The 26,496-nt window shown below is 35.8% G+C and overlaps 1 protein-coding gene across 4 annotated transcripts; it reads left to right on the forward strand.

Moving 5' to 3' along the window:
- Positions 1 to 12: 12 nt before the first annotated feature.
- ZNF566 (zinc finger protein 566) lies at positions 13 to 26,104 on the forward strand. Of its 4 annotated transcripts, XM_057314738.1 has the most exons (6): positions 31 to 117; positions 3,714 to 3,879; positions 8,546 to 8,616; positions 11,448 to 11,574; positions 11,867 to 11,965; positions 24,055 to 26,104. In XM_057314738.1, exons 3-6 carry the CDS (start codon positions 8,608 to 8,610, stop codon positions 25,077 to 25,079), a joined length of 1,260 nt encoding a protein of 419 aa, XP_057170721.1. In that variant the 5' UTR covers positions 31 to 117; positions 3,714 to 3,879; positions 8,546 to 8,607; the 3' UTR covers positions 25,080 to 26,104. The 4 variants fall into 4 exon arrangements, with proteins under 4 accessions (XP_026340225.2, XP_026340226.2, XP_026340228.2 ...); XM_026484440.4 differs by lacking the exon at positions 3,714 to 3,879 and having other exon boundaries at positions 13 to 117; XM_026484441.4 differs by lacking the exon at positions 3,714 to 3,879 and having other exon boundaries at positions 13 to 117; positions 11,870 to 11,965.
- The last annotated feature ends 392 nt before the right edge of the window (positions 26,105 to 26,496 follow it).

Below are 26,496 nucleotides of genomic sequence, written 5' to 3' on the forward strand. Positions count from 1 at the left end.
GATTCTCGCGTGAATTCAGCCTCAAAGTCACGCGCTGGCGGGACCCTCAGGTCTGCATGCGCATCTGTTGCAGCGCTGTGCCGTGTACTGCTGTTTTGGAAGCTTGGAAGGCCTTAGGTGAGGGTCCCCAGGAGAGGGCGGAGGCGGAGGCTCGGCTTTGTACGTCCGGATAGGTTAGATTGAAATTGTAGTACTGTGTCTGGTGGTATGTGGTGAATGACCGTGTGGTTGCGACTAGCAGTTCCTGTGGTGAGTGTGTACTTCCAGAGATTACCAGTGTGCAGCAGAGTCTGGGGACCCGTGATTGTGCTGGTGTGATTGGATGGGACCCGATGGTGTGTGTGTGATTGGGACCACGTGCAACGTTGTGTGTGCTCGTGTGGGGAGCTTGTGACTCAGTGGATGTGATACAGCGTTTGTCCCCGTAAGGGTGTGTGATTGTGCGACATTGTGACTGTGTGCTGCAGAGTACAGGTGGGGGTACCTGTGAATACTCTGGTTAGTGTGGTTGTAACTGTGCGACCATTTGCTGGTGTCAGGTGTTTGTGACAGTGCGGTTGTGACTGAATGTCCTCTTGGTAAACGTGTTATTGTGCTCATGTGACCATTTGAGGCCCTGGGTGGGTGGCCCTGTTGCTTTGGTTGTGGGTTACCTCTAGCTGTATGTCCCCGTGGTGGTCGTGTGATTGTTTGGGTGACTGGATAAACGTATGAGGTTTTTTCACTTATATTGCCTACCTAAGTATTATACTGTAGTTTTCCCTGATTTTAAAACTTTTACAAATGCTATCATATTGTCTTTTTTCTTTTATTTGTACAACTATGTTTTTGAGAATTGCCCTATTAGATATAGTAGTGTTTCATTTGTTTTCTTTGCTATATTGTTTTTTATCGTTTGAAGTATGCCAGTGTTATTCATCCCTTCAATTAATGATGGGCATTTGAGCTATTTCTAGTTTCTGATTTATCAACAGTGCTGCCACAGCATTCTTTTACAGAGGATACATATGCATGAATTGAGCTACCTGACAATCTACCTGATTTCTGTGTCATGTGATATCTTGCACTTTACTAGATAGTACCAAAATAAATACCTAAGTGGGTGCACAAATTTATGCTTGCACAGCAATGTTTGAAACACCTCATTGCTCCATGTCCCTACCAAAACGTGGTTCTGATAGTTATTTAAAACATTTTTATGAGATACAGCATATATAAAGTACACAAATCTTAAGAATATGAGCTGTATCACAGTTCGTAAATTAACATTAAGAACTTTGCCAGTACCCCCAGAAGATTCCCTCATGCCCCTTCCCAGTTATTTCTCCCACAATCATTGTTCGAAAGTCTATTACCATTAGTTAACTATTCCTGAACTTCTATATAAATGGAATTGTATAGCATGTGCTCTTTTATGCCTGGTTTCTTTTCTTCCCCATTATGTCTGAGATTCATCCATGTTGTCATTGTACTTAGTTCTCATTACCTATGGGGATATATTGCAATTTATTCATTGCTTACACTATTGAGGACATTTGATAGTTAACATTTTTTTGGCTATTACAAACTGTATTGCTGCTGTGAACATTCTATGTTTTTGGTGAACATGTAAATACTTTTCTCTTGGGTAACTACTTAGGAGTGGAATTGCTAAGTCATACAGTGGGCATATATTTAATAGATACTACCAATTTGTCATGTGGTTGTACCGATTCATCTAGCAATATATGAGTTTCAGTTGCTCCTCATCGTCTCTGTTTGATATTGTGAGTCTTTTATTTTAACTATTCTGGTGGTAGTATAGTGGAATTTCATCACAGTTTTAATTTGTGTTTCCCTGATGGGTAATGATGTTCGGCACTTTTTCATAGGTTTATTGGCCATTTGGATATACTGTTTTTTAAAGTGTCTGTTTAGGTCTTTTTGCCCACTTCCCTTTAAAAAAATTTTTTTTTTTCATTTTAAAAAACTTTTTATTTTCATATTGTAAATATAGTGTAAAGAATTCCTATATTATAAGTCTTCACTCAGGTGCCCTTGGTACAATGATGAAAATCAGGAAATTTACATGGATATAAGAGTTTTGACTAATTTATAGACCTTATTTAAGTTTTGCTAATTGTCCTATCAGTGCCCTCTTCTTTTCCAGGATCCAATCGAAGATTCCCACGTTGATTTAATTGTCTTACCGCTTCCCATCAGACTTAGTTCTTTAGTCTTTTTTATCTTTCATGACCTTGACACTGAAGAGTACTGGCCATTTATTTTGTAGAATGTCTTTCAATTTGGATTTGTCTGCTTTTTCCTCATGGTTAAATTTAGACCAAGCATTTTTGGCTAAAAGATCACAGAAATTATGTTTGTGTTCTTCTCAATGTGTCATATAATGTTATCAATATATTTCATTACTGGTGATGTTAACTATGATCACTTGGTTGAGGTGGCATCTGCCAGGTTTCTCCTTTGTAAAACTACTATTTTTCTCTTTTCAACTAGTAAGTATCTTGTGGGGAGACGCTTTGAGACTATGCAAAAATTCTGTTCTCATGGGGGTACCTGGCTGGCTTAGTCAGAAGAACATGCAACTCTTGTTCTTGGGATCATGAGTTTAAGCCCATGTTCGGGGTATAGAGATTACTAAAATAAACATTAAAAAAAATACTGTTCTCATCATACTTTCACCCATTAACTTTAACATCCATTGGTCATTCTTGTCTGTAACAATTATTACTGTGATGTTTGTCTAGTGGTGATTTTCTCTTTCCACCATTTCTTCTATATTAATTTAAATTCTGTAAAGAGCTGTCCTTTACAGATGTCCCCATTATTTATTCAATTATTTATTAACTCGTGGGTATTTATTTTACTCTGTGAGTTTTAATCCATTATTATTTTTATATATTTTGTTGTTCACATTGTCCCAGATTTGGACATTAGGAACTTCTTCAAATTAGTTCCTGTGTCCTTTTAACATGGCATCATTTTCGAGTACTTTCTTATGCTTATGTATATCTTTTCCCATTTTCCTAGAAAGTTTTTAGCCCTTTGTCTTTTATGATTAGTCCCCTTTTTTTTTTTTTTTTTGTATCTTGAAAAGAAATCTTTATTTCCAGGTTCCTAAAGATATTCTGTTTTATTTTAGAAGCTTTATAGATTTAGCATTCATATTTAAGTCTATGGTCCATCTTGAATTAATTTTTGTGTATGATATTTATTGAAAACACCATCCTTGCCCATCTGAATTGCAGGAGGCTTTTATCATAAGTCAGGTGACATATATGTGGCCCTCTTTTTGGACTGTATTCTGTTCTATTATCTTTTTGTCAGTGCCACTGTCTTGAAATCTACAGTATTAGTCCTTTGACTTTTTTACATTTCTTTTTCAAGACTGTCTTGGTTGTTGTAAGTCCTTTCAATGGATGTCAGAATCAACTTGTTAATTCTCACAAAAAATGAAAAATCCTTTCTAGTGTTTTGTTTATGAGTATATTTGTTAATTTGGGGAGAATTGCCATCCTATCAATACTGAATCTTCCAATTAATAAATATGGTGTATGTCTACATTTGTTAAGGTCTTTAATTTCTCTCAACGCTTTGTTGTAGTTTTCAGTGCACATCTTTTGTTAGATTTGTACCTGGGTATTTGACATTTATTGTTGAAATTGTACATGGTTTATTTTTTTTTTTTAAGATTTTATTTATTTATTTGACAGAGAGAGACGGCCAGGAAGAGAGGGAACACAAGCAGGGGGAGTGGGAGAGGAAGACGCAGGCTCCCAGCGGAGGAGCCCGATCTGGGACTGATCCCAGAATGCCGGGATCACACCCTGAGCCAAAGGCAGAGGCTTAACGACTGCGCTACCCAGGCGCCCCGAAATTGTACATGGTTTAAATTTTTTTTTCATTTTCCATTTGTCTGTTGCTAGAAGTACAGTTGTTTTTTGTATATTGTCCTTGGATCTAGCATCTACAAAACACCTACTGCATATGCTATTTATCAAGTTGAGGAAGTTCTCTTTCTCATTTGCTAAGATTTTTACATTAATGAGGGCTGAATTTGGCAAATGCATTTTCTCTATTGAGAGGATCGTATTTTTTTTATTGTTACCATCAATGTGGTAAATTTTCTTAAATTCATATTTTGAACCAGGCTTTCATTCCTGAAGTAAACCCTACTTGTCCATAATGTATTAATCTTTTCAAGAATTTGACTGGGTTAGGGGCACCTGGGGGGCTCAGCCGTTAAGCATCTGCCTTTGGCTCAGGACATGATCCCAGGGTCCTGGGATTGAGCCCCATGTCTGGCTCCCTGCTCCACGGGAAGCCTGCTTCTCCCTCTCACACTCCCCTTGCTTATGTTCCCTCTCTCGCTGTCTCTCTCTGTCAAATAAATAAATAAAATCTTAAAAAAAAAAAAAAGAATTTGGGTTAGATTTGCTAATACTTTATAGAATTTCTGCATGTATGTTCATGAGAAATAGTGGCCCATAATTTTCTTTTCCTTTAATGTGTTTGTTTTGGCATCAGGCTTATATTAGCTTCATAAAATGAGTTAGGAGGAATTCCCTGTCATTTTTCTATTCACTACATATAAAACTAAAGCTTTTCCTTAAATTTGGAAGAATTTACTGGTGAAGCTGTCTGGGCCTGAAATTTTTCTTGATAGGAAAACTTTTATTTTATTTATTTAGAGAGGCTTAAGCAGGAGGAAGAGCAAAGAGGGAAGGAGAGGAGGGGGAAAGAATCCCAAGCTGACTCCATACTGTGCACAGAGCCCGACACTGGGGCTCAATCTCAGGAAGCTGTGATCATGACCTAAGCTGAAACCAAGAGCCAAATGACTAACTGACTGAGCCACCCAGGCACCCTGGAAGATTTTTAAACTATGGAATCAATTCACCTCTTCAGATATTTCAGGTTTTTTGTTTGTTTTGTCCATTTCGGCATGTTTTTTTAAAAAATTTATCTGTTTCATCTAAACTTTCAAATTTAGCATAAAGTTATTAGTATTCTCTTACGTTTTTAATGTCTATGGACATCTATAACGATGTTCCCTTTTTCATTCCTGATTTTGTTTATTTGTGTTATCCCCCTCTTATTCATTGGTGCTGTTGGTAATGTGTCTTTTCTTCTTCCGGGTTCTTTCTTTCTTTCTTTCTTTCTTTCTTTCTTTCTTTCTTTCTTTTTTTAAAGATTTTATTTATTTGACAGAGAGAGAGACAGCCAGTGAGAGAGGGAACACAAGCCCGGGGGAGTGGGAGAGGAAGAGGCAGGCTCCCAGCAGAGCAGGGAGCCTGATGAGGGGCTCGATTCCAGAATGCTGGGATCATGACCTGAGCCAAAGGCAGACGCTTAACGACTTAGCCACTCAGGGGCCCCTTCTGGGTACTTTCAAGACTTTTATCTCTGATTGTGGCTTTGCTTTTTGTTTTGTGTGTTTTCCTTTTCATTTCTTATTCAGGTTTGCTGAGCTTCTTGAAACTCTTGCTGAGGCTTTTTATCAGCTAATCAGTTCAGATATTAATTTTTCTCCAATCTTTTTTCTTCTTCAGAGGCTCCACTTACCTATATGGTAAATCTTTTGACTATGTCCCTTTTGTCTTATACTCACTTCTGTTCTTTCTGTTCTGTTTTTCCTCTGCATTTCATGTGGGGTTTTTTTTTTGTTTTTGACTTGTCTTTGAGTTCAGTAGTTCTATCTTCTGCTTGTCTGGTCTCATGTTAAAACCATACAATGACTTCTTAATTTTTTTTTTTTAAGTCTATTTTATTTTATTATTTTTTTAAAGATTTTCTTTCTTTCTTTCTTTTTTTTTTTTTTTAAGATTTTCTTTATTTATTTGTCAGAGAGAGAGAAAGAGAGAGCACAAGCAGGGGGAGCAGCAGGCAGAGGGAGCAAGGAGCCCAATGGAAGACTTGATCCCAGGACCCTGAGCTGAAGGCAGACACTTAATTGACTGAGCCACCCAGGCATTCCTATTTTATTTTATTTTTTTAGTAATCTCTGCACCCAATGTGGGGCTCAAACTCATGACCCCAAGATCAAGAGTCGCATGCTCTTCCTCCTGATCCAGCCAGGTGCCCCAACTTCCTAATTTCTTAATTTACTGATCTAGGTTGTCTATTTGATTCTTTTCTATAGATTTCAGTTCTATTTAATTTCTTCATCTTATCCATTTGCCTATATTTTTTAGTTGTTTTTAACATTTTAATTATAGCTATTTTAAATTATTTGTTTGCCAGTTCTAATCTCTGAATTGTCCATAGTTCTGCTTCTATTTTCTGGTTTTCTCTACCAATTTTTAGTTGGGTGATAGGTATTGTGTCTCAAACAACCATGGAGGCCAAGGGCAACCACTACCTACGTCTAGCCTTCTCATTATATAAGAAAAATTAGTGCTTTTCAGTTCTCTGTTAACTAACAGACAAATGCAGTTCTTAGCATACAGAAAAATTTCAGGATAATGTTGGAAATAATTTAGACATTATATTTTTATCAAAAGACTGGCTTATTGTTTAGAAGAGTGCAAAATTCTCAAAAATTTTATTTACTAGATTTCAAAGGACTCTCTTGTCTGTAGTGGTATCTTTTGGTGGTGCTCCATACCCAAGGTGTGGTTATTTTGCAAGCATACTACTCTTGGCCACAGAGATCATTGGCTTTAAAAGGGAGGAGCAGATTCCCCAGATAGCAAGAATTCAGCCAGAGAGGATATACTCTAGGAGCAAACATGAAGAGGGTTGGTAATGTAACACATGGAAATATTGAAATAAGAATGTTTCCTGCCCATTCTACCTGGAAGGTACAGCACTTGAGGATGTCCCTTTAACCAAGGAAAGGCCTTGGTTAGCATAAAGGGGGACTTAAAGTGAGAAGTATGAAAAAAAAAAAAAGAGAAATATGGGAGAAGGAGCCCAGTTTCCAAGTCTTCCTGGATTACTAGTGATTCTTTAGTATGTAGCACAATTCCTGGCACATAATAGATTATGTTGGTTTATTTAAAAAAATTACTAAGAGCTTAATAAATAGAAATAATAATAAAATATTAAAGGAGTGCTTTCAGATTTTAAAGAAGAGACATTTGTGGATTACTTTGGTTTTCGTTTCCTGAAACACGTATATCCCTGGGGAAATGCAGTGAGTGCTTGGGGATAGAGGTATCCATTAAATAATTGATTACAAGATTCTACTTCCTGGGTGGTCAGTTTTACATGCAATTTTTTTTTAAGATTTTATTTATTTGAGAGAGAGCATGTGAGAGAGAGAGAACACACAAGCAGGGGGGAAGGGTAGCAGAAGGGAAAAGCAGATTCCCGACCAAGCAGGGAGCCCAATTTTGTACTCAATCCCAGGATCCTGGGATCATGACCTGAGCCAAAGGCAGACGCTTAGCTGACTGAACAACCCAGGTGCCCTACATGCAATTATAGATAAATTGTTTAATGATCAAGGAGCTTTGTACAGGAATGCTCACTGACCTTTATACTTTTATAATGCTCTCTTTATTATATTCCTGAATCTAATACATATATATATAACAAAAAAACCCATATGTTATTAAACATTTCAGCATTGATCTCAAATTCATTTATGCCCCTTAAACAATTTAGACTTCTATTAGTATTTTAGTATAACATTCTTTTGGACATTTTAAACATCTTAAGCACACAAAATATATGCAATTATTACAAATTTTATTACTACGCTTACAATTAAAAGCATTCTAAGGCATCAGTGATAAGGATTTAGTCCATTTCTACATTTCCGTATTTTTCATTCCTTCCTATTGTTATTCTAATTTAAATATCTTCCTAAAGTTTTTGTAATCTTGCTTTGTTTGCTTTTCTGCATTTCACTTTTCTTAAGATAAGATTCATTAACCCCCCCAAAAGTCTTTTCAAACTGGGCAAGATTAGAGGATCTGGTTCATCAACCAGTTGTTTCCTGCTCAGGACCTGGGACCTGGTTGTACAATCCAAGATCATTAAAAACTGTTTTGACAAATGTATATTCAAACTAAAATGTATATGAACAACTTTTAGGAATTATTCCAAATTCATATAAAGGTAAAATGATATGTATACAAGCTATTTATTACAGCATTGTTTGTTATAGTGAAAGACAAGAAACAACCCAAATGGTCACAGGCAGTAGATTGGTTAAATAAAGTGCATCCATTTAATGAAATAAGTGTAGCTAAGGGAATTACATAGCTCTGTATGTACTAGTTGGGATCCAGTTCACGATATATTAAGTAAAAATAGTGATATGTATAACCGTGTGTATAATATGCTGTCATTTGTGTAAAAAAATTGTATCTTTGTGTGTATATGTACTCTATATTCTCCAAGCCATATCAGATTGTTGAAATTTATCCTACTCCAGTCAAAGACTGAGGTCTCTGGAATAGGGGATAATGAAAGATTTGCCCATTTTTCTCACTGATACCCCTCAAGTGTTTGTGTGGGGTGAGCAGAGGGAAGTGATCATTCTGGGAGCTATGAAGCAAGTGGAATCTTATGGAGCTTCTTTTGTCTTCCCCAGCTTTGCCCTTTTCCAAGAGGTGCCCAGAGGAGGACTGGTCTTTTTCGGCAAATACCAAAGCCATGGCTCAGGTGAGATGCTGTTTTCTTTTGCTCAAATAGAATCATTTTTACCCCTAGTACATGTAAACATTTGTTTTCCTCATCATGATATTTTTAGTGTTTAAAAAACAACAACAACGGGGCGCCTGGGTGACTCAGCCGTTAAGCGTCTGCCTTCGACTCAGGTCATGATCCCAGGGTCCTGGGATTGAGCCCCGCATCGGCCTCCCTGCTGGGCGGGAAGCCTGCTTCTCCCTCTCAGACTCCCGTTGCTTGTGTTCCCTCTCTCTCTGTCTCTCTCTGTCAAATAAATAAATAAAATCTTTAAAAACAACAACTTTCAGCCATCTTAGTTAAAAGCAATGTCAGCCTCAAAGTTCTCTTACCCTTTTGCTCTAAAGAAAAAGGTCTTCAGTAAGTCAATTAAAAAAATGTCTCTTTTGGTGGAAATACTTACAGAAAAAAGAAGTGCTTCTATCACCATTCTTGGAAAAAAGTAATAAAGTCTGGTTAAAAATGTTTACACTCTTGCATTACAGGTAACAGAGGGCCACGTGGTTAGATGACAAGTCTCTCTGAAGAGGTCTTTTTTTTTTTTTTTTAAGATTTTATTTATTTATTTGACAGAGAGAGAGACAGCCAGCGAGAGAGGGAACACAAGCAGGGGGAGTGCGAGAGGAAGAAGCAGGCTCCCATCAGAGGAGCCTGATGCGGGGCTCAATCCCAGAACACTGGGACCCACCCTGAGCCGAAGGCAGACGCTTAACGACTGAGCCACCCAGGCGCCCCTCTCTGAAGAGGTCTTAATCAGATTAAAATCCAGCAGAAAATTGCTTATGGATTCCATCAAGAATCCTTATTTGTTCCTACAAAGAGATTAATTACATAATGTAAAAATGGTCTGAGACCAGGTTTCGAAAAAAAACTTTACGCTGGTTAACATGGTTCCCATTCAGGAACCTGACCCCCATTTCTTCATAAACAACCCCAAGGCCCTCCCCAGTTCCCTATTTGTTTAAGCAATGTTTACAAACTCATTTAGTAAGTCCTTCAGCATCTTCTGTCTTAGACTTTTGCCAGAAATCTTGATAGAACAGAAATGCATTCCCCATTTGTTAATGAATCTAATTTGCTTGGACAGTGATTTGATGGGATGGAATAAGTAATTAGGGGCACCTCTTAGGGAAAAGCCCTGATCATCACAGACTTAGGTTTTCAAAGAAGAAAATATGTGGAATGGTTTTGCTTGATATCAGTCTTAATACATGGAAAGATCTCCTGGCATATGAGCCTTTCAGATTTGGGGATATGACTCCTGGTTAGTAGAAAGCTCTGACAGCTCACCAGATCATCCATGATAAATAGACTTCAGTAATGCTATTGTGTGAATCTGGACCATCTCCCATCACTTTCCTATAGCACAGGAACAAAGGGAATTTACAGTTGAGCAATGGGTAATTATAAGTAAGATTGGGCCAATACTGAGGAGCTCTTTAAATATCACCTTCAACCTCAGTGTCTGAAAACCAAGGAAAACTTGTTTTATATCCATATAATAGAATATTGTTCAGTTAAAAAATATGCTTATGAAAAGAATTTGTTGGAACAAGGAATTAACTCATTACATAATAGTATGACATGAGAAAGGATCAGTCTTGAATTTAAAGTCATTTTACAAGTGAAGTAGTGCTATTTCAATCTTGCCCCATCACTGGTCCCACTCCTAAAACATGACTCAACTCTGTTGAGTGTGGTTTAATTACTATCTTTTGATGAATCCGTTTAACTCTCTTGACTTACTACAGAGTGGAAGGGACATTGTACTCTTGTATTGCACCCTTCATTTCCTCTGATTCTGTTATTAATTATATTACAATTTTTTGTTGAATCAGTAGTGTACAGAATATTATGACTGCAAATATTGCTCACTGCTAAGCCAGCTCATACCTCTGTTCTGTTACAACCTTCATTTTTCCTGGGGTTAATTGCTTTTTTCCTCCCATTTGCTTAGTTGTCCATGTTTTCCCTTTGGTCAGACACATCAGTTCATTTTGAGTGTAGAGACTGCCATGCCCTTTTCTCTTTTCCCTGCTCCCACCCGGTCTGGTTACTCTCTGGGTCTGCTGTGTAACTTTCCCAAGACCTCCCCTTTTTTGTTTACCTGAGATTTTCCTTCACTGTTCTCCTGTGTTAATTCAGCTATTTCTTGAATACTCCCTTCGTTTTGGTGGAGCACATCTTCTGGTAATTTCCTAAGAAATGTGCTGGAGTCCTTTTATGTCTAGAAATGTCTTTTTTCAACTCTCACAACAGAATGATAGTTTGTTATGGAATCTAGATCAGAATTTCTTTTCTCCATCAGTATATTGAAGAATTATTCTTATCACTTCTTGTTTTTAGTAGTGTTCTTGAGAACCTCATTGCCCCTCTGACTCTTGATGTCTTTTATATGATCTGCTCTCTGGGTACTTTTAATGTCTTCTCTTTATCCCTTATTCAGAAATTTTACTCTTAGCTATTTGGGAAAAGAAGAGAGAGAAAGAGGCTCACATGTGTTGATGACTTATTGTATGGCAAGTATTATGCTAGCCATTTGTATATACTATTTCATTTAATTGGGATACTCCTCTTAGCAGGATTTTGTACCTTCCCAGTTTTATCTGGGGGAAACAATGAACGTGGAAACACAAGATTCGGTCCGGCTTATATGTTTACAGTCCTCCATGTGCGTCCCAAACATCCAGCCCCACTCTACATGCTTGCTGTTTTTCACTTCTACCTTTATTCTTTTCTTGTCTCTTTCCTTCACAAAAAAACACTTCTTTTTATTAATCAAGTCATCTACGTGGTTGTTGTTCCAGGAGTCAGTGATGTTCAGTGATGTGTCCATAGACTTCTCTCAGGAGGAGTGGGAATGCCTGAATGATGATCAGAGAGATTTATACAGAGATGTGATGTTGGAGAATTACAGCCACCTGGTTTCAATGGGTAAGGATGTCCGTCCATAATAATTCAGATTCTGCCCTTAGAAGGTTACTTTCTCCCATGTGAAATACCCACCTTTCAAGCAGGTATTTCTACATCCTCTGCTCAGAGGAATGTTTTTAATATTGTAGCATTAGAAAAAAAGAAGCTGCGTTGAGTCATGGGGGAAGTTTCAAGTCCTCTGTTATGTTTCATAAATCTGATATACCTTTCTTTGACTCTTCTTAATGAAGGAACTAAATTTGAATCCTGGGATATTCTCATCATAAACTTATCTCGTTACTTCTTTTGTAAGCAGGACATTCTGTTTCTAAACCAGATGTGATCTCCTTCTTGGAGCAGGGGAAGGAGCCCTGGTTGGTTGACAGAGAACTAACAAGAGACCATTGGCCAGGTAAGTGAGGCGTGGCAGGTAATGAGCCAGTTGGTCAGTGGAAAGACTGTACCTTTGAGGTGCTATCTGGGAATCTCCCCTTAAAAGCTTTAGGCCCCTTGTACACAAGTAAGCCTTTTCAGCATGAGCTTTCAAATGACCTTACATTTTCCCCTTACATAACACACTCTACCTGCTTTTCTCCTCTTATACTTCTTTCCAATTCCTCTTCTTGCCTAGTTCTAACTTGCCAGTCACCTCCTCTATCCTCTCTAATGATATTCCTTTCTATCCATATTTTGGATCCAATTCCTCATCAGTTCTCATCCTCTTTTGTATTTAATCTTAAAAAAGCACCACTGTCTCCTGAAATACGTTTTTATTCTGTATTGCCAAAGGCTTATATTCTTTAGAGTTTTTTAGATAAAGTAACGCATTTAGCCATTGCTTCATTCATACTTACAACAAACATTTACTGATTTTCAAATGTGTAAGGTACTCTGATAGATACTGCAGAGGTTAAAGAAATAATTTCAAAATGTATAGCTTAATGGGGTACTAGAACACATCTATATATAACTTCTATAAGTAGAACCATCATAAGAGAGGTTAAAGTAGGGAGCAGAAAAAATGAGGGATTAGGATATAGAAGAGAAATTAATCTGTATAAATGTCATAGAGGGAGATTTGAGTGTGCATGTCATTAACTTTAGGTAGGATGTTGGAAATAAAGGCTCTGTGCCTCCATTGAAAACTTAGAGCTGGCAACGATAAACAGAATTGGTATGAAGGAGTTTAAACAGTACAGTGCACTCATTCATTCAGTATATGTTTATTGAGTACCTGTTGTTTGCCCAGCACTATTCTCAACACCGATGTTATAGCAGTGAACAGAACATGCAAAATCTGTATTCCCAGAGCCTACCCTCCAATGTGGAGAGAGATACAAAAATAAATGAATATCTATCACGTAATAGTAAGTGCTAAAAAGAAAAACAAAACAGAGAAAGGGGCAGAGGATGCTATTTTATAGGATGGGGTAAGAGAAACTTTTCCAATTAGGTGACATTTCAGCAGAAACTTGAAGAAGTACAGCAGTAAATCATTGTGTGTGGTTACCGGAAGGAAGAACAGTCCAGAGGGAGGAAGCCAGATATTCAGGGGCCCTGAAGCAGGTGTGCATTGGCTGTGTTCAAGGAGCAGCCAGAAGACTAGTGCTTTACCCTGGTTATTTTAAGTATTTCACATAAATCCAAGACTTCATGTCATTTCACGTTTGCATAATCTCAGCATATAGTTCTAAAAAATGTGGACATTTTTTCTTTATGAAACTTTAATGCCATTATCATCCCTAATAAATTCTACAATTTCTTGATGCACTGGATTTTTTCATGTCATTATATTGAATACTAGTGAGAGTGGACATTGTCATCTTAATGGTGCTATTGCCTTTAACTTGCTCACTACTAAATTTTACCCTTTTCATCTATTACTATCCTTATTTTTTCAGTCAATTGTTATGGACTTTATGAAATAAAATCCATTTACCCATTTCTTTTTAATTTTAATTTGCATTGGCATCTTTAATATGTATTTTCAATGTTTTTGTAGCTCCTTAGTGATTATTGTGATTTCTGATTTTAGAAAATTAACAGTCCTCTACAAATTTTATAAGACTTTATTCTGTCGTGTTTCTTTAGATTTTCTGTAATTTGTTTTATACCATTTAAATCCATTTTAAGTTTCTTTTGCAATAAGGTATAAATTGAGAGTCTAAGTCGATTAACCTCCCTCCCTCACACACACACATCTTAGCACCATGTCATCATTTAGCTGATTCATCATTGTTTTATCTGCCTGTTCAATAGTACTGATTTATGTTAGTATTTCAGGGCCTCTTTTTTATTTCTTTTATCCATCTGTCCACTTATGCCTACAGAAATAGATATGCCTAGCCAAAGTTACTATATTGTCATTTATCTTATTCGAAATTATCACAAATAATGTAACAAACTGCCAGTGGACATTCCAACAGTTATGAAATGAACTTTCATGGAACCATTACCCAGGTCAGGAACTACAGCAGTGCCAACACAGATCTCTTTGTGTCCATAATATCTTTGTGTCCTTTCACAGTTTTACTATCTAAGAGTGCCATCCACAATATACAGTTTAATTTTACTTGAGTTTGAATTTTATGTACATGGAATCGTACTATATATTTTCTTTTAGGTCTTTTTTGTTGAGCATATTGCTTTTAAGATTCATACATAGTGTTGCTTGTAGTCAGACTTGATTCATTTCATTATATAAATATACCACAGTTTATTTAACAGTTCTATTGTTCATAGACATTTGGGTTGTTTATAGTTTTTAACCATTACAATCAGCTATTATGAACATTTTCTGTGTTTTAGGACTAGGAGAGAAGTGAGTGGATCATAAGACTCATGTCTTCAGCTGCCAAATTTTCAACTTTTCTTTAATGCCTATACTAGTTTACAATCCCACCAGCAGTATATGAGAGCTCTCATTATTGCACGGTTTCTAACATATGGTATTGTCATGCTTGGATTTTTTCCAGTTGGTGAGTGTATAGTATAGTTCAGTGTAGTTTTAGTTTGCATTTCCCTTTTTACTGATGAGTTTAACACATTTCATATCATTATTGGTCTCTTGAAATTCTTCTTTAGTGAATTGCCTGTTCAGGTCTTTTTAAAATGTCTTTCTGTTGGATTGTCTCTATTTTTCTTAATGATGTGTAAGGATTCGGTATATATTTTGATTATAAGTACATTCAGTGTTCTAAAATTGTAAATATCTTCTCCCATTCTGAAATGTCTTTTAGCTCTATGGTTTCATTTTGTGAACAGAAGTTCTTCATTTTAGTCAAATTTATCAGTTTTTTGTGCTTCACACTCATTGGATCTTATGTAAGAAATTCCTCCTCAGCTTGTTTTTGAATCTTATATAAACAGAATCACATTATCTGTATTTTTTGGCCTCTTTAAGAAGTCTTTGCTTACCATAAGACCATGAACAGAACATATTCTCTATTATTTGGGGTCCTAATTAAACATTAGGACATATGGATCATCCTTAGTGTCTATTACTTTTTATCCTTTTTTTTCAGCTGATACTGCTTTTACAGGGAATTCCTTAGCTTATTTTGTATCAGTTCACTAATACATTCTTCAGCTATGACCATTTGGCTCTTCAACCTATCTATTAAGTTTTTTATTAAAAAAAAAAGTATAGTTACTTATAAAAAAAAAATACTGTAGGGACACCTGGGTGGCTCAGTTGGTTAAGCATCTGCCTTTGGCTCAGGTCATGATCCCGGGGTCCTGGGATTGAGTCCCGCATTGGGCTCCTTGCTCAGCAGGGAGCCTGCTTCTCCTTCTGCCTGCTGCTTCCCCTGCTTGTGTGCATGCGCTTGCCCTCTCTCTCTCTCTCTCTCTCTCTCTCTCTGACAAATAAATAAATAAAATATTTTTAATAAATAAATAAGTAAATAAATAAATAAATAACACTGTAAACAAAAGGGGCCCTTGGGTGGCACAGTCAGTTAGGCATCCAGCTCTTGGTTTCAGCTTGGGTCATGATCTCACAGTCCTGGATCAAGCCCTGCATCTCGGCTCTGAGCTCAGCAAGGAGACTGCTAAAGTTTCTCTCTCCCTATCTCTCTGCCCTTCCCCCCTCTCTCTGCCCTTCCTCCCCACACACACACACTCTCTCTCTCAAATAAATAAATAAATCTTGAAAAAAAACACCTGTATACACAATAGGATATATATAACATAATGAACATAAAATTATAAGATAATAACATGTAAATCTCTAGACTTGCATATGCAAGAGATTTGCTTGGAAATATACCTAGGAATGTAATTGCTGGGTCTTGGCATACATACTTACTCAGCTTTACTAGGTAATACTAAACCATTTTCCAAGTGTTTGTATCACCATCTTTCCCTATAATTGATACTGAAAGATTTTTTTTTCATTTTTTAATCTGATGAGTATAAAATCTTATTTCGTTGTTTCAAATTAAATTTTCCTGGTTACTATTAAAGATGATTGCCTTTCCTTATTTGGCCATTATTGCCTCTTGTGTAATGCCATTCTGATCATTTTTATATTAGGCTATTTGTCTTTTTCCTAAGATTGTAGGAATTTCTTACATATTTTGTGGATACTAATTTTTAGTCAATAATATGTTTATAGACATCTTTTCCTGTTGTAGGTTCTTTATTTACTTTATGATATCTTTTGATGATAGTAATTCTTTATGTTAGTATGGTTACATTATATATTTCATGGTTAAGTTATATATAGTTTATTTTCTTTAAGTTATATGTAGTTTATAAAACAGTCTACTTTTTTTGCTATATGCTTCATATCTTTTTTTTTAATCTTTTTTTCTTTTTTAAAGATTTTATTTTTAAGTAATCTCTACACCCAACGTGGAGCTCAAATTCACATCCCTGAGATCTAGAGTCACATGCTCTACTGACTGAACCAGCCAGGCCCCTCCATATCTTTGAATCTTAAACCTTTTCCTAGCCCAATTTTCCCCTATTTTTTCTTCCAAGAATTTTTATGTTTTGACTTTCTTATTAAAGCCCTATTAACATAACCGAAATTGATTTTTACAAATGGTTTGAGGTAGAGATCAGTTGTAATTTTTTCCCATATAAAAACAAATTATCTTTTCCCCATTGAGTGAAAAGTCCATCTGTTTGCCCCTGATCCACCAATCCACATGTTCCTTCTGCATATATTAAAATTCTGTGTATATATAGGTCTCTCTTGTTGCATTGACCTTTTTATCTACCCCTGTCCTAATTAGTCTTACTTTTGTAAAAAGTCCTGATCTCTGACAAGACAGAACCCTCTACCCTTTCCTTCAGAAGTGTTTGGTTATACTTTGTCTTCCATATAAATTTAAAAATTTACATTAAGTAAAGTTTCACTAAAAATTTTTGGGGGGTACCTGAGTGGCTCAGTCACTTAAGCGTCTGGCTCTTGATTTTGGCCCAGGTCATGATCTCAGAGCTGTGAGATTGAGCCCTGCATCTGGCTCCCTTCTAAGTGTGGAGCCTGCTTAAGATTCTCTCTCTCTCCCCTTACCCTGCTCTCTCTCTTAAAAACAAATTTTTTTCAATATGCATCCATGAATAAAACTCTCAACAAAGTGGGTGTAGAGGGAATGTATCTCAACATAATAAAGGCCATATGTGACAAGCCCATACTCAACTAACATACTCAACTTAAAGCTTTTCTTCTAAGATCAGGAATAAGATAAGGATGCCTACTTTCACCACTTTTATTAACATAGTACCAGAAGTCTTAGAATAATTAGGCAAGAAAAAGAAAGAAAAGGCATCCAAATTAGAAAGGAAGAAGTAAAACTTTCTCTATTTGCAAATAACGTGATATCTATATAGAAAATGCTAAAGACTCCACCAAAAAAAACTTAAAATTAATAAATGAATTCAGTGAAGGCCCAGGATACAAAATCAATATACAAAAATTAGTTACATTTCTATGTGCTAATAATCAACACTCAGAAATAAATTAAGATAATCCCACTTACAATTACTCAAAAAGAATAAAACACCTAGGAATAAATTTAACCAAAGAGGTGAAAGACCTGTACCCTGAAAACTATAAGACACTGATGAAAGAAATTGAAAAGACACAAATAAATAGATATTTGTGTTCATGGATTCCAAGAATGTTAAAATGTCCATACTACCCAAAGCAAGTTACAGATTCCATGAAATCTCTATCAAAATTCCAATGGCAATTTTCAGAGAAATAGAACAATTACAAAGTCGTGTGGAACCACAAAAGAACCAAATAACCAAAACAATCTTGAGAAAGAACAAGGCTGGAGGCATCACACTTCCTGAGTTCAGACTATATTAAAAGCTATCATAATCAAAACAGTATGGTATTGGCATAAAAACAGAAACATCAATCGATGGAACCAAATAGCCCAGAAATAAGCCGACACATAAATGGTTAATTGATTTATGACAAAGGAGCCAAGTATATACAGTGGGAAAAGGACAGTCTCTTCAATAAATGATGTTGAGGAAACTGGACAGCCACATGCAAAAGAATGAAACTAGACCTCTATCTTACACCATACACAAAAATCAGCTCAAAATGGATTAAGGACCTGAACATAAGACTTGAAACCACAAAACTCCTAGAAAAAGATGTAGGCGGTAAGCTCCTAGATCCTTGATATCAGTCTTGGTGATGATTTTTTTGAATTTGACAACAAAAGCAAAGACAACAAAAGCAAAAATAAACAAGTGGGACTACATCAAGCCCAAAATCTTCTGCATAACAAAGGAAATTGTCAACAAAATGAAAAGGCAGCCTACAGAATGGGACAAAATGTTTGCAGATCATATATCTGATAAGGGGGTAATATCTAAAATATATACACAGAACCCATAAACTCTGTAGCAAAAAATCCAATTAAAATATAGAAATAAAAAGAAACATGGAAATTTTAGAACTGAAAAATACAGTGGCCAAAATTTTTTAAACTCACTGGATAAGCTCAATAGAATGGAGATAATGGAGACGTTACTGAACTTGAAGGTAAGTCAAAAGAAATTAGTTCAGGGACACCTGGGTGACTCAGTTAAGTGTCTGCCTTTGGCTCAGGTCATGGTCCTGGGATCAAGTCTGGCATTGGGCTCCTTGCTCAGCAGGGAGCCTGCTTCTCCCTCTCCCTGCTGCTCCCCCTGCTTGTGCACTCTCTCTTTCTCTCTGACAAATAAATAAAATCTTAAAAAATTTGTTCACATAAATAATGGAGAGAATAAATATTGAAAACTTGCCTCAGGGACATGTGAGACAACAACAGAGGTTTAATATTTGTCATTGAAGTCCCAGAAGGACAAAGTTCAGGACTGAAAAAAGTATTTGAAGAAATAATGGCTTACCAAATTTGGTAAAAGATATAACATACCAATTCAAGAAGCTCAACCACCCCAAAGAAGAGAAACAAAGAAATCTATACCAGACACATCGTAATCAAATTGCTGAAAATGGATGACCAAAAAGTAATGACAGAACCATAGAAAAAATAATGCATTAATTATAGGAAGCAATTATTTGAATGACTGGATTTCTCTTTCTCTTTGTAAACCATGTAGGCCAGAAGGAAGGAATATTTTATTGTGCTTAAGAACTGTTAACCCAGAATTCCAAATCCAGCAAAAATCTTTTAGGAAGGAAGGTGAAATTAAGAAAAGCAGTACTCTAAAGGTACATGGCAACTGAGACTCACCTAATGGTCCCTGTGGGACCAGGCAGTAGTGGGGAGACTGGCTAATGAGAGCAAATTTATACCATCTTAAAGGAGTAAGCACTTGTTACATCTAGAAGACAGCTGTCATATGAGAATGCAGGCTCAGTGCTTCCAAATGATGTTGTCTTTCAAGAAAGTCAGAAATCCAGATTTTCATATTAAATCTGATATCTCAAGGCTGATAACTAATTCAAAACTTTAGAGAACTGTTGGGGGTAACATCAAACACAAATGCATGAGTTGGATACAACCTGATTCATCAGGTTTTTACTTCTATGGAGTTCTCTTCTTCTTTGAACCTCAGAAATTCTACCAAGAAGTATCTGGTTGAAACTCTTCATAAATTCTGCTCAACACAGAGAGGAGCTCTGTTATTACTAAGCATTTTGTTCAACCCTGGAAATTTGTTTCATTGTTAGATCTGCATCATTGCATCATCCAGAACTCATATTTGACATTTATTTTATTTCCTAAATGATTTTCCCTTCTCATGACTCCTACTACTTTTTTGTCACCATTTGTATCCTTTCTCTCAGAATTTTTTTTCATGAATTCTAGTTTTAGTGATAATTGACTTTTCACTGTGGAATTTGAAGATTTAGCATACACCTTCTTCCTTTATCCTCCAAATATCATGATTTTTAAATTAAATTATTATTCAGTTCACTTAATGACTATGTAAAACGTCTTTCATTGCGGAGCTCTGTAGTCACATTACACTTGTTGTATGACTTGTTCTTTTCCATGCAATTAATCCTTGTTTTAACTGAGAATTGCTTAGTTTTCTCAGTATCTCTGATTAATCTCTTTTCAGACACATCAGGTAACTGGTTTATTTTTTAAGAGACATTTCTCCTCTAACCCTCTGTTCTTCTGTCCCAACTGAGACTGTTACAGAGCTATCATTTTAGAATTTCTCTTCATTATCATCCAATTGATTCGCTTCTGTATTTGGATGCCTCTGATACATTTATTCACCTTGATTCTTGGATCTCTTGCCTTCCTCTTCCTTGGTGTATTCCTTCATTATTCTGAGGCACATGTTCCGAAAGCAACCAAGGAAAGTATCCAAGAAAAGTAAATAGCGTATTTTATGAATCCTTATATGTCTGAAAATGTTTTCATTTCACCCTCATTTTTAATTGATATTTGATGGGAGATGTAATTTTAGGTTGAAAAACTTAACTTCAAAATTTTGATGGCATTGCTCCATGGATTTATAAAATTTAGCATCTAGTGTCACTGAGAAATCCAAAACACATTTAGGTTCTTAATTCTTTTATGTGACCTGTTTAATCTCTTTGGAAACTTTTAGAATTTATTCTTTATAATGTTCTAATATTTCAAGTTGAGATATCATGATGTCAATTTTATTCTTTCATTTGGACACTCACTGAGACATTTCATTCTGGAAACAAAATCTCTGAGATTTTCTTATATTATTTTCTTGATTATTTATTCCCCATTATCTTCTCTGTTCTCTGTATTTCAAGCTTTGAATGTTCACTTTTTATTTCCAGTGCCTGGCACCATGTCTGACATACAGTATGGGCTAATTAAATTTTTTAAATGATTGAGCACTCATAATTCAGATCTTGAATTTCTTGTCTTAGCTCTAGAGTTTCTTTTCTTTTTCTATTTTTCATATTTTTTGTATGTTCTGTGAGATTTTATTAAGTTTTAAATCTCATTAATTTTTGTAAAGGATATTCTTTGAATATTTTTTTCTGACATTATTCTCTTATGAAATTGTTATATGTTTTTAGAAGCATTCTTTTTCTGAATTTTTAAATTTTTCTCCATTATCTCTCTTTCCTGAGTTTTTTTCTTTATTGATTTTAATCGTTCATGTTTAAGATTTTCCTCAAATTGCTAGTGACTTAGGCTATCTGCTCATATAAAACTGTGGTAGTAAAAAGCTGGTCTGAGCTCATTTGTATCTGAGGATGTGTAGATTTATTGGTGGTAGTCACTGTAGAGTGATCTGTCTAGAACAGTTCATTGGCTGACACCACTTATCAGGTCTTTTCTCTTGGGCTGGTTTTCTCCAGAATGGAATCCTCTTCTTTCTTTCTGGGAATCAATAAAATGAGGTTGGCTGCCAGATTCTAAAAGTTTACTGAGAATATCAGGCTTGGGAATCAGCCTACTGTATGGGGTAGATTTGAGAATCTGAGGTCTCTCTGTTTGTTCCAGATTTTCTATTAATCTTCCTTTTTGCAGCCCCTCGTGCACCCTACTTTCAAAGCTACCTGTTGATTGCAGTTCTTGTAAATAACTGGATTGCACAGTAGGACCAATCTGCAACCTAGGTTTCAGTGTGTTTATGGTTGACACATTATTTATTACCATTACCTCTACTCTAGCTTCCAAAATTTTGTTGCTGCTCTTTTGTCTCCATTCTTTGTCCTCATGGAGTTTCTTTCATTTATTATCACTTTAGTGGGACTTATTGAGGGAACAGTAATAAATATATATTCACTGTGTGGTATTTGAAAAGAGTGTGTCCTTTTTTCTAGAGGAATTTTTTAAGACATCTTTTATTGAGTATATATTCAAATACTTGCTAATTGAGTCAGTTAATAAATATTTGTTAATCTTCCAGTATGTACCAGATACTGTGCTTAGAGCTGGATACACATTGATGAAGACAACAGACATTTACTTTTAAAATGAAATAAACACAAAGACCTAACACCTATTCAGGGAAAAAGATATTAAGTGAACCTAAATAAATATATAATTACAAATTGTGAAAATCCTGATAAGGAAGAGAACAGAGTGCTAAAAGTGTCATTACAAGGAGGGTATAATTTGGTCACGGAGTCAGGGAAGGCCTCAAAAAGTATGACCTTTAGAGATTTGGAAAATGGGCAATAATTATTAAGGCAGAGAGTGGGGAGGGGGGGGAAACATCTATGAGACATAAAGAAAAATTCCTGGAAAGACCCTAAGGGGGACTTAAAAACTGGGAGCATTTGAAGAACTGCAAAATAGGGCCAGCATGGATGGGTCTTAGCAACCAAAAGGGAGCATAGCTTGAGATTTGTTTGAAGAGGCAGGCAGCAACTAGGTCATTCAGAGCTTTGTAGACCGTGTTCAACAGTTCGGCTTTTATTGTAAGAGAAATATCATAAGGGGTGGATTCAAGATTGCAAACCTCAAGTGGGAAAACTAGAAAGAAAGAGGCTGTCCTGATAGTTCAAGAAATGTATTAGATATTGTACTGAAAATAGGAGGAAGAGTTTCAAGATATATTTAGGAGCAAGATTAGGTGGTATTTGCTGAATAATTGAGAGAGAGAGACAATGGTACTTGAATGATTTTCACTTTTTTGGTTTTAGGCCTTACCACTGGGTCCATAGTGTAGTCTTCAAAACACTTCACTTGCCCTTTACTCCATTTTTGTATACAGATTCTTTTGTATTATCTCTCAAATACTAAATACTTATTTTATGCCAAATACTTTTTATATATTATTCACAATCCTCACAATGATTATAAGAGTTACTACTTGTGTTGTATAACAAGAGAATTGAGGGCTCAGAAAAATGAACTTTGGTCAAGAAAACAAAGCTTGTAATTAACTTGAGTGTGAGTTCAAAATTCATGACTGAATCTGGTAACTGAATTTTCAGTAGTAGAACACTGTCTTTATATTCTCTTCCTTCTCTTTAAATCTGCAAATGCCCTTCCTGTCAGTTGGTCATCACTATCATAGTGCTTATGTACTTGATAAGTCCTCTTCTCTTTTCCTGAGATTAGCATCACAGAATTCCAAACCAAAAAGTATTTTCATCAAACCCCAAACACATTCCATATTTAGCTGCAAAAGAACCCTTGCTATCTACCACTCATACTAGATTCATTCATTCTCCCATTTGGATTGCCACCCTGTATTTCCTTATCATTTGTTAAAGAGACCCTAGGCCTCCAGTTGCAGAATCTAGACCAGTGCAATCCAGTAGAACTTCCAGTGATGATGGAAATGTCCTGTGTTTGTCATTTCCAACATGGTAGTCATTAGCTACAATCGGCCACTGGAAATGTGGATAGTGCCATTGAGGAGTTAAATTTGAATTTTTATTTAATTTTAATTACGTTAAATTTAAATACACACATATGCTCATGGTTACTGTAATGGACAACATATATCTAACCAGGGGCTGGCAACATTTTCCTCAAGAGCCAGATCATAAATATTTTAAGTTTGCAGTCAATGTGGTCTCTGTTGTAACTACTCACTTCTGCCATTATAGCTTAAAAGCAGTCATAGACAATATATAAACAAATAAGTGTAGCTGTCTTCCAATAAATCTTTTACTTACAAAAATTGTTGCAGTGTTGCAGGCCATAGTTTGCCAACCCCTGGGATTTTTTTCTTAGACATATGCATTTAATCCTTATAATAACTCTATTGTAGGTATGATCATTTCCCTTATTTTACAGTTCATTTGTGGGATGCTCTTATAGCTGTGTGTGCATATGCTGAGAGATTTTATATGTGTATTTATGATTAGACTCACTCTGTAACAAGGGAGATAAGACTTGAATCATCTTCATGTTCAGCAAATTCCTCTAAGTAATTCTGATCAATAGCAATGTTTGGAAACCAATGGCTGGCTTACTGCCCTCATCTTACTATATGATCTGTCCTCGCTCTTTTCTTGTCTATTTTTTTAAAGTTCAGTTTAATTCTTCCATTTTAATTGAAGTTTTATTTCTCCCAAACAAGAAAAATGTGAGTGATTACTTTCATATTTTCTTTCAGTCCTGGAATCAAGATGTGAGACCAAGAAATTATTTCTGAAGAAGGAAATTTATGAAATAGAGTCAGCGCAGTGGGAGATAATGGAAAGACTTACAAGACATGACCTTCAGTGCTCTAGTTTCAGAGATGATTGGGAATGTAATGGCCAGTTTGAGAAACAACATGGCTCTCAGGAGGGACACTTCAGTCAACTGATATTCACACATGAAGGCATGCCCACTTTCAGGCAGCATCCCCCCTTTACGTTACAGCAAATCATTAATAATAAAGAGAAATACTGTGCAACTAAGGAATATAGGAAAACCTTTAGACCTGACTCACAACTTACTACACATCAGATAATTCATCCCATTGAGAAACCCTATGAATGTAAGGAATGTGGAAAGGCCTTTAGACATCCCTCAAGACTCAGTCATCATCAGAAAATTCATACTGGCAAGAAGCCCTTTGAATGTAAGGAATGTGGGAAAACATTTATTTGTGGTTCAGACCTTACTCGACATCACAGAATTCACACTGGTGAGAAACCCTATGAATGTAAGGAATGTGGGAAGGCCTTTAGTAGTGGCTCAAACTTCACTCGGCATCAGAGAATTCACACTGGCGAAAAGCCCTATGAATGTAAAGAATGTGGGAAGGCTTTTAGTAGTGGCTCAAACTTTACTCAGCATCAGAGAATTCATACAGGGGAGAAACCGTATGAATGTAAGGAATGTGGCAATGCCTTTAGTCAGAGCTCACAACTTATTAAACATCAGAGAATTCATACAGGTGAGAAACCCTACGAATGTAAGGAATGTGAAAAGGCTTTTCGTTCTGGTTCAGACCTTACTCGACATCAGAGAATTCATACTGGTGAGAAGCCCTATGAATGTAAGATATGTGGGAAAGCCTATTCTCAGAGTTCACAACTTATTAGTCATCATAGAATTCATAGTGGTGAGAAACCCTATGAATATAGGGAATGTGGAAAGACCTTTAATTATGGCTCACAACTTATTCAACATCAAAATTTGTACTGGTGATAAATGATAGAATGTATGAAATCTGTAGGAAGGCTTTTAATTACAGATCAAAACTATTCAACATTAGAGAATTTATCTTGATAATAAACCCTTTAAATAGGATAATGTAGAAACATCTTATTTGTTGACTCTAGCTTATTCAACCCGAGAAAAATCATGTAGGAGAAACACCCTATGAGTAGAATATATTTTGGAAGCCCTTTAATAAGAGCATATATTTCTTTTGACATTAGATAATTCAAGCTAGCAAATACTGAAAATCATAGCACTTTTGACACCTTTTTCACCTTATTTTAAACCTCAGAATTCATGTGAAATATATTCCTAATTTTCATTTTCCCCCCAATTGATCTATAGTTGCTATATTAATATTTTAACCCATCTTAAATTTATGTGACTGTAAAGTCCATCCCTTTACCTCACGGTTTATAAAATGCCTTTAAGACCTGAAAGAAGTGACCTCTTTATTCAAAGATGGCTTATTCTTTTTGTTATTTACAAAACTTAGGCTTTCTTCTTGTAAAAACATCGATGAACAACTTTCCACACAGTAAACAGAGATCATTTCATAACTTCCTGGTGTTTCCTTATGTTGCTGTGATATCAAATTCCTATTGATAGACATTGTAGTTTCCAGAGTTTTTGCCATTATTCACAGTGTCCTGATGGCAATTCTCCCTAGGCATATCTTTGTATCATGTATTTTAATTGCAGAAATAATGCATGAACATATTTTCCTTTTAAATTTTTAAACATTGCAAATAAGGCAAACATACCCTTTGAGTACCATCCTTGTGCCCATTTCGCATTCTGAAGGATAGTCATTATCTGTTTAGTATTTATCCTTCCTGAGCATTTTTCTATGTTTTTATACATATTTGTCTCAGTAGAAATTATAAAATGGGGATAATTATAATACCTACCTCAAAATTTTATGTGAGGATCAAATAAATCAAGACACATAAAGTGCTTAGAATTGTTCCTGTCATATAATAAATATTCACTGAATGTTGGTCATGATTTTATTCATCGTTGTCATTAGTATTATTTGTTGAAAAACAACAGTTGTCTTGCAGACCTTGCTGAACCTCAGGCAGGACATATAGTTGAAGATAGACACACTTGGTAATGCATTCAGAAAATTTTCCATCATTGCTTATTTTCTATGGAACATGAAATAATCCTAGGTGTTGGTGGGGAAAGTAATGTGTGCAGTGTGTGGGAAGGACTTCATTCAGACTGGCATCCTTTTTACTACATCATATACCTAACATAAAAAAGAATATAAACAAACCATTGTGACACTGATGAAAAAGTATGAAAAGACAAACAATTATGTTTGAAAAATGGATAAATACACAAAGAGAAACCTTATGGTTACTGATTTAAAATGTTATGTTGGGGGGCCTGGCTGGCT

This window comes from Ursus arctos, unplaced genomic scaffold, assembly GCF_023065955.2.
Source record: "Ursus arctos isolate Adak ecotype North America unplaced genomic scaffold, UrsArc2.0 scaffold_19, whole genome shotgun sequence".
NCBI classification, from domain to species: Eukaryota; Metazoa; Chordata; class Mammalia; order Carnivora; family Ursidae; genus Ursus; species Ursus arctos.

Coding starts and splice junctions, on each gene's coding strand:
- ZNF566 (XM_026484440.4), top strand. CDS start 57: ATGCGCATCTGTTGCAGCGCTGTGCCGTGTACTGCTGTTTTGGAAGCT. Junction 118..8,545: donor GGAAGCTTGGAAGGCCTTAG/GTGAGGGTCCCC, acceptor TGTCTTCCCCAG/CTTTGCCCTTTTCCAAGAGG. Junction 11,966..24,054: donor AACAAGAGACCATTGGCCAG/GTAAGTGAGGCG, acceptor ATTTTCTTTCAG/TCCTGGAATCAAGATGTGAG.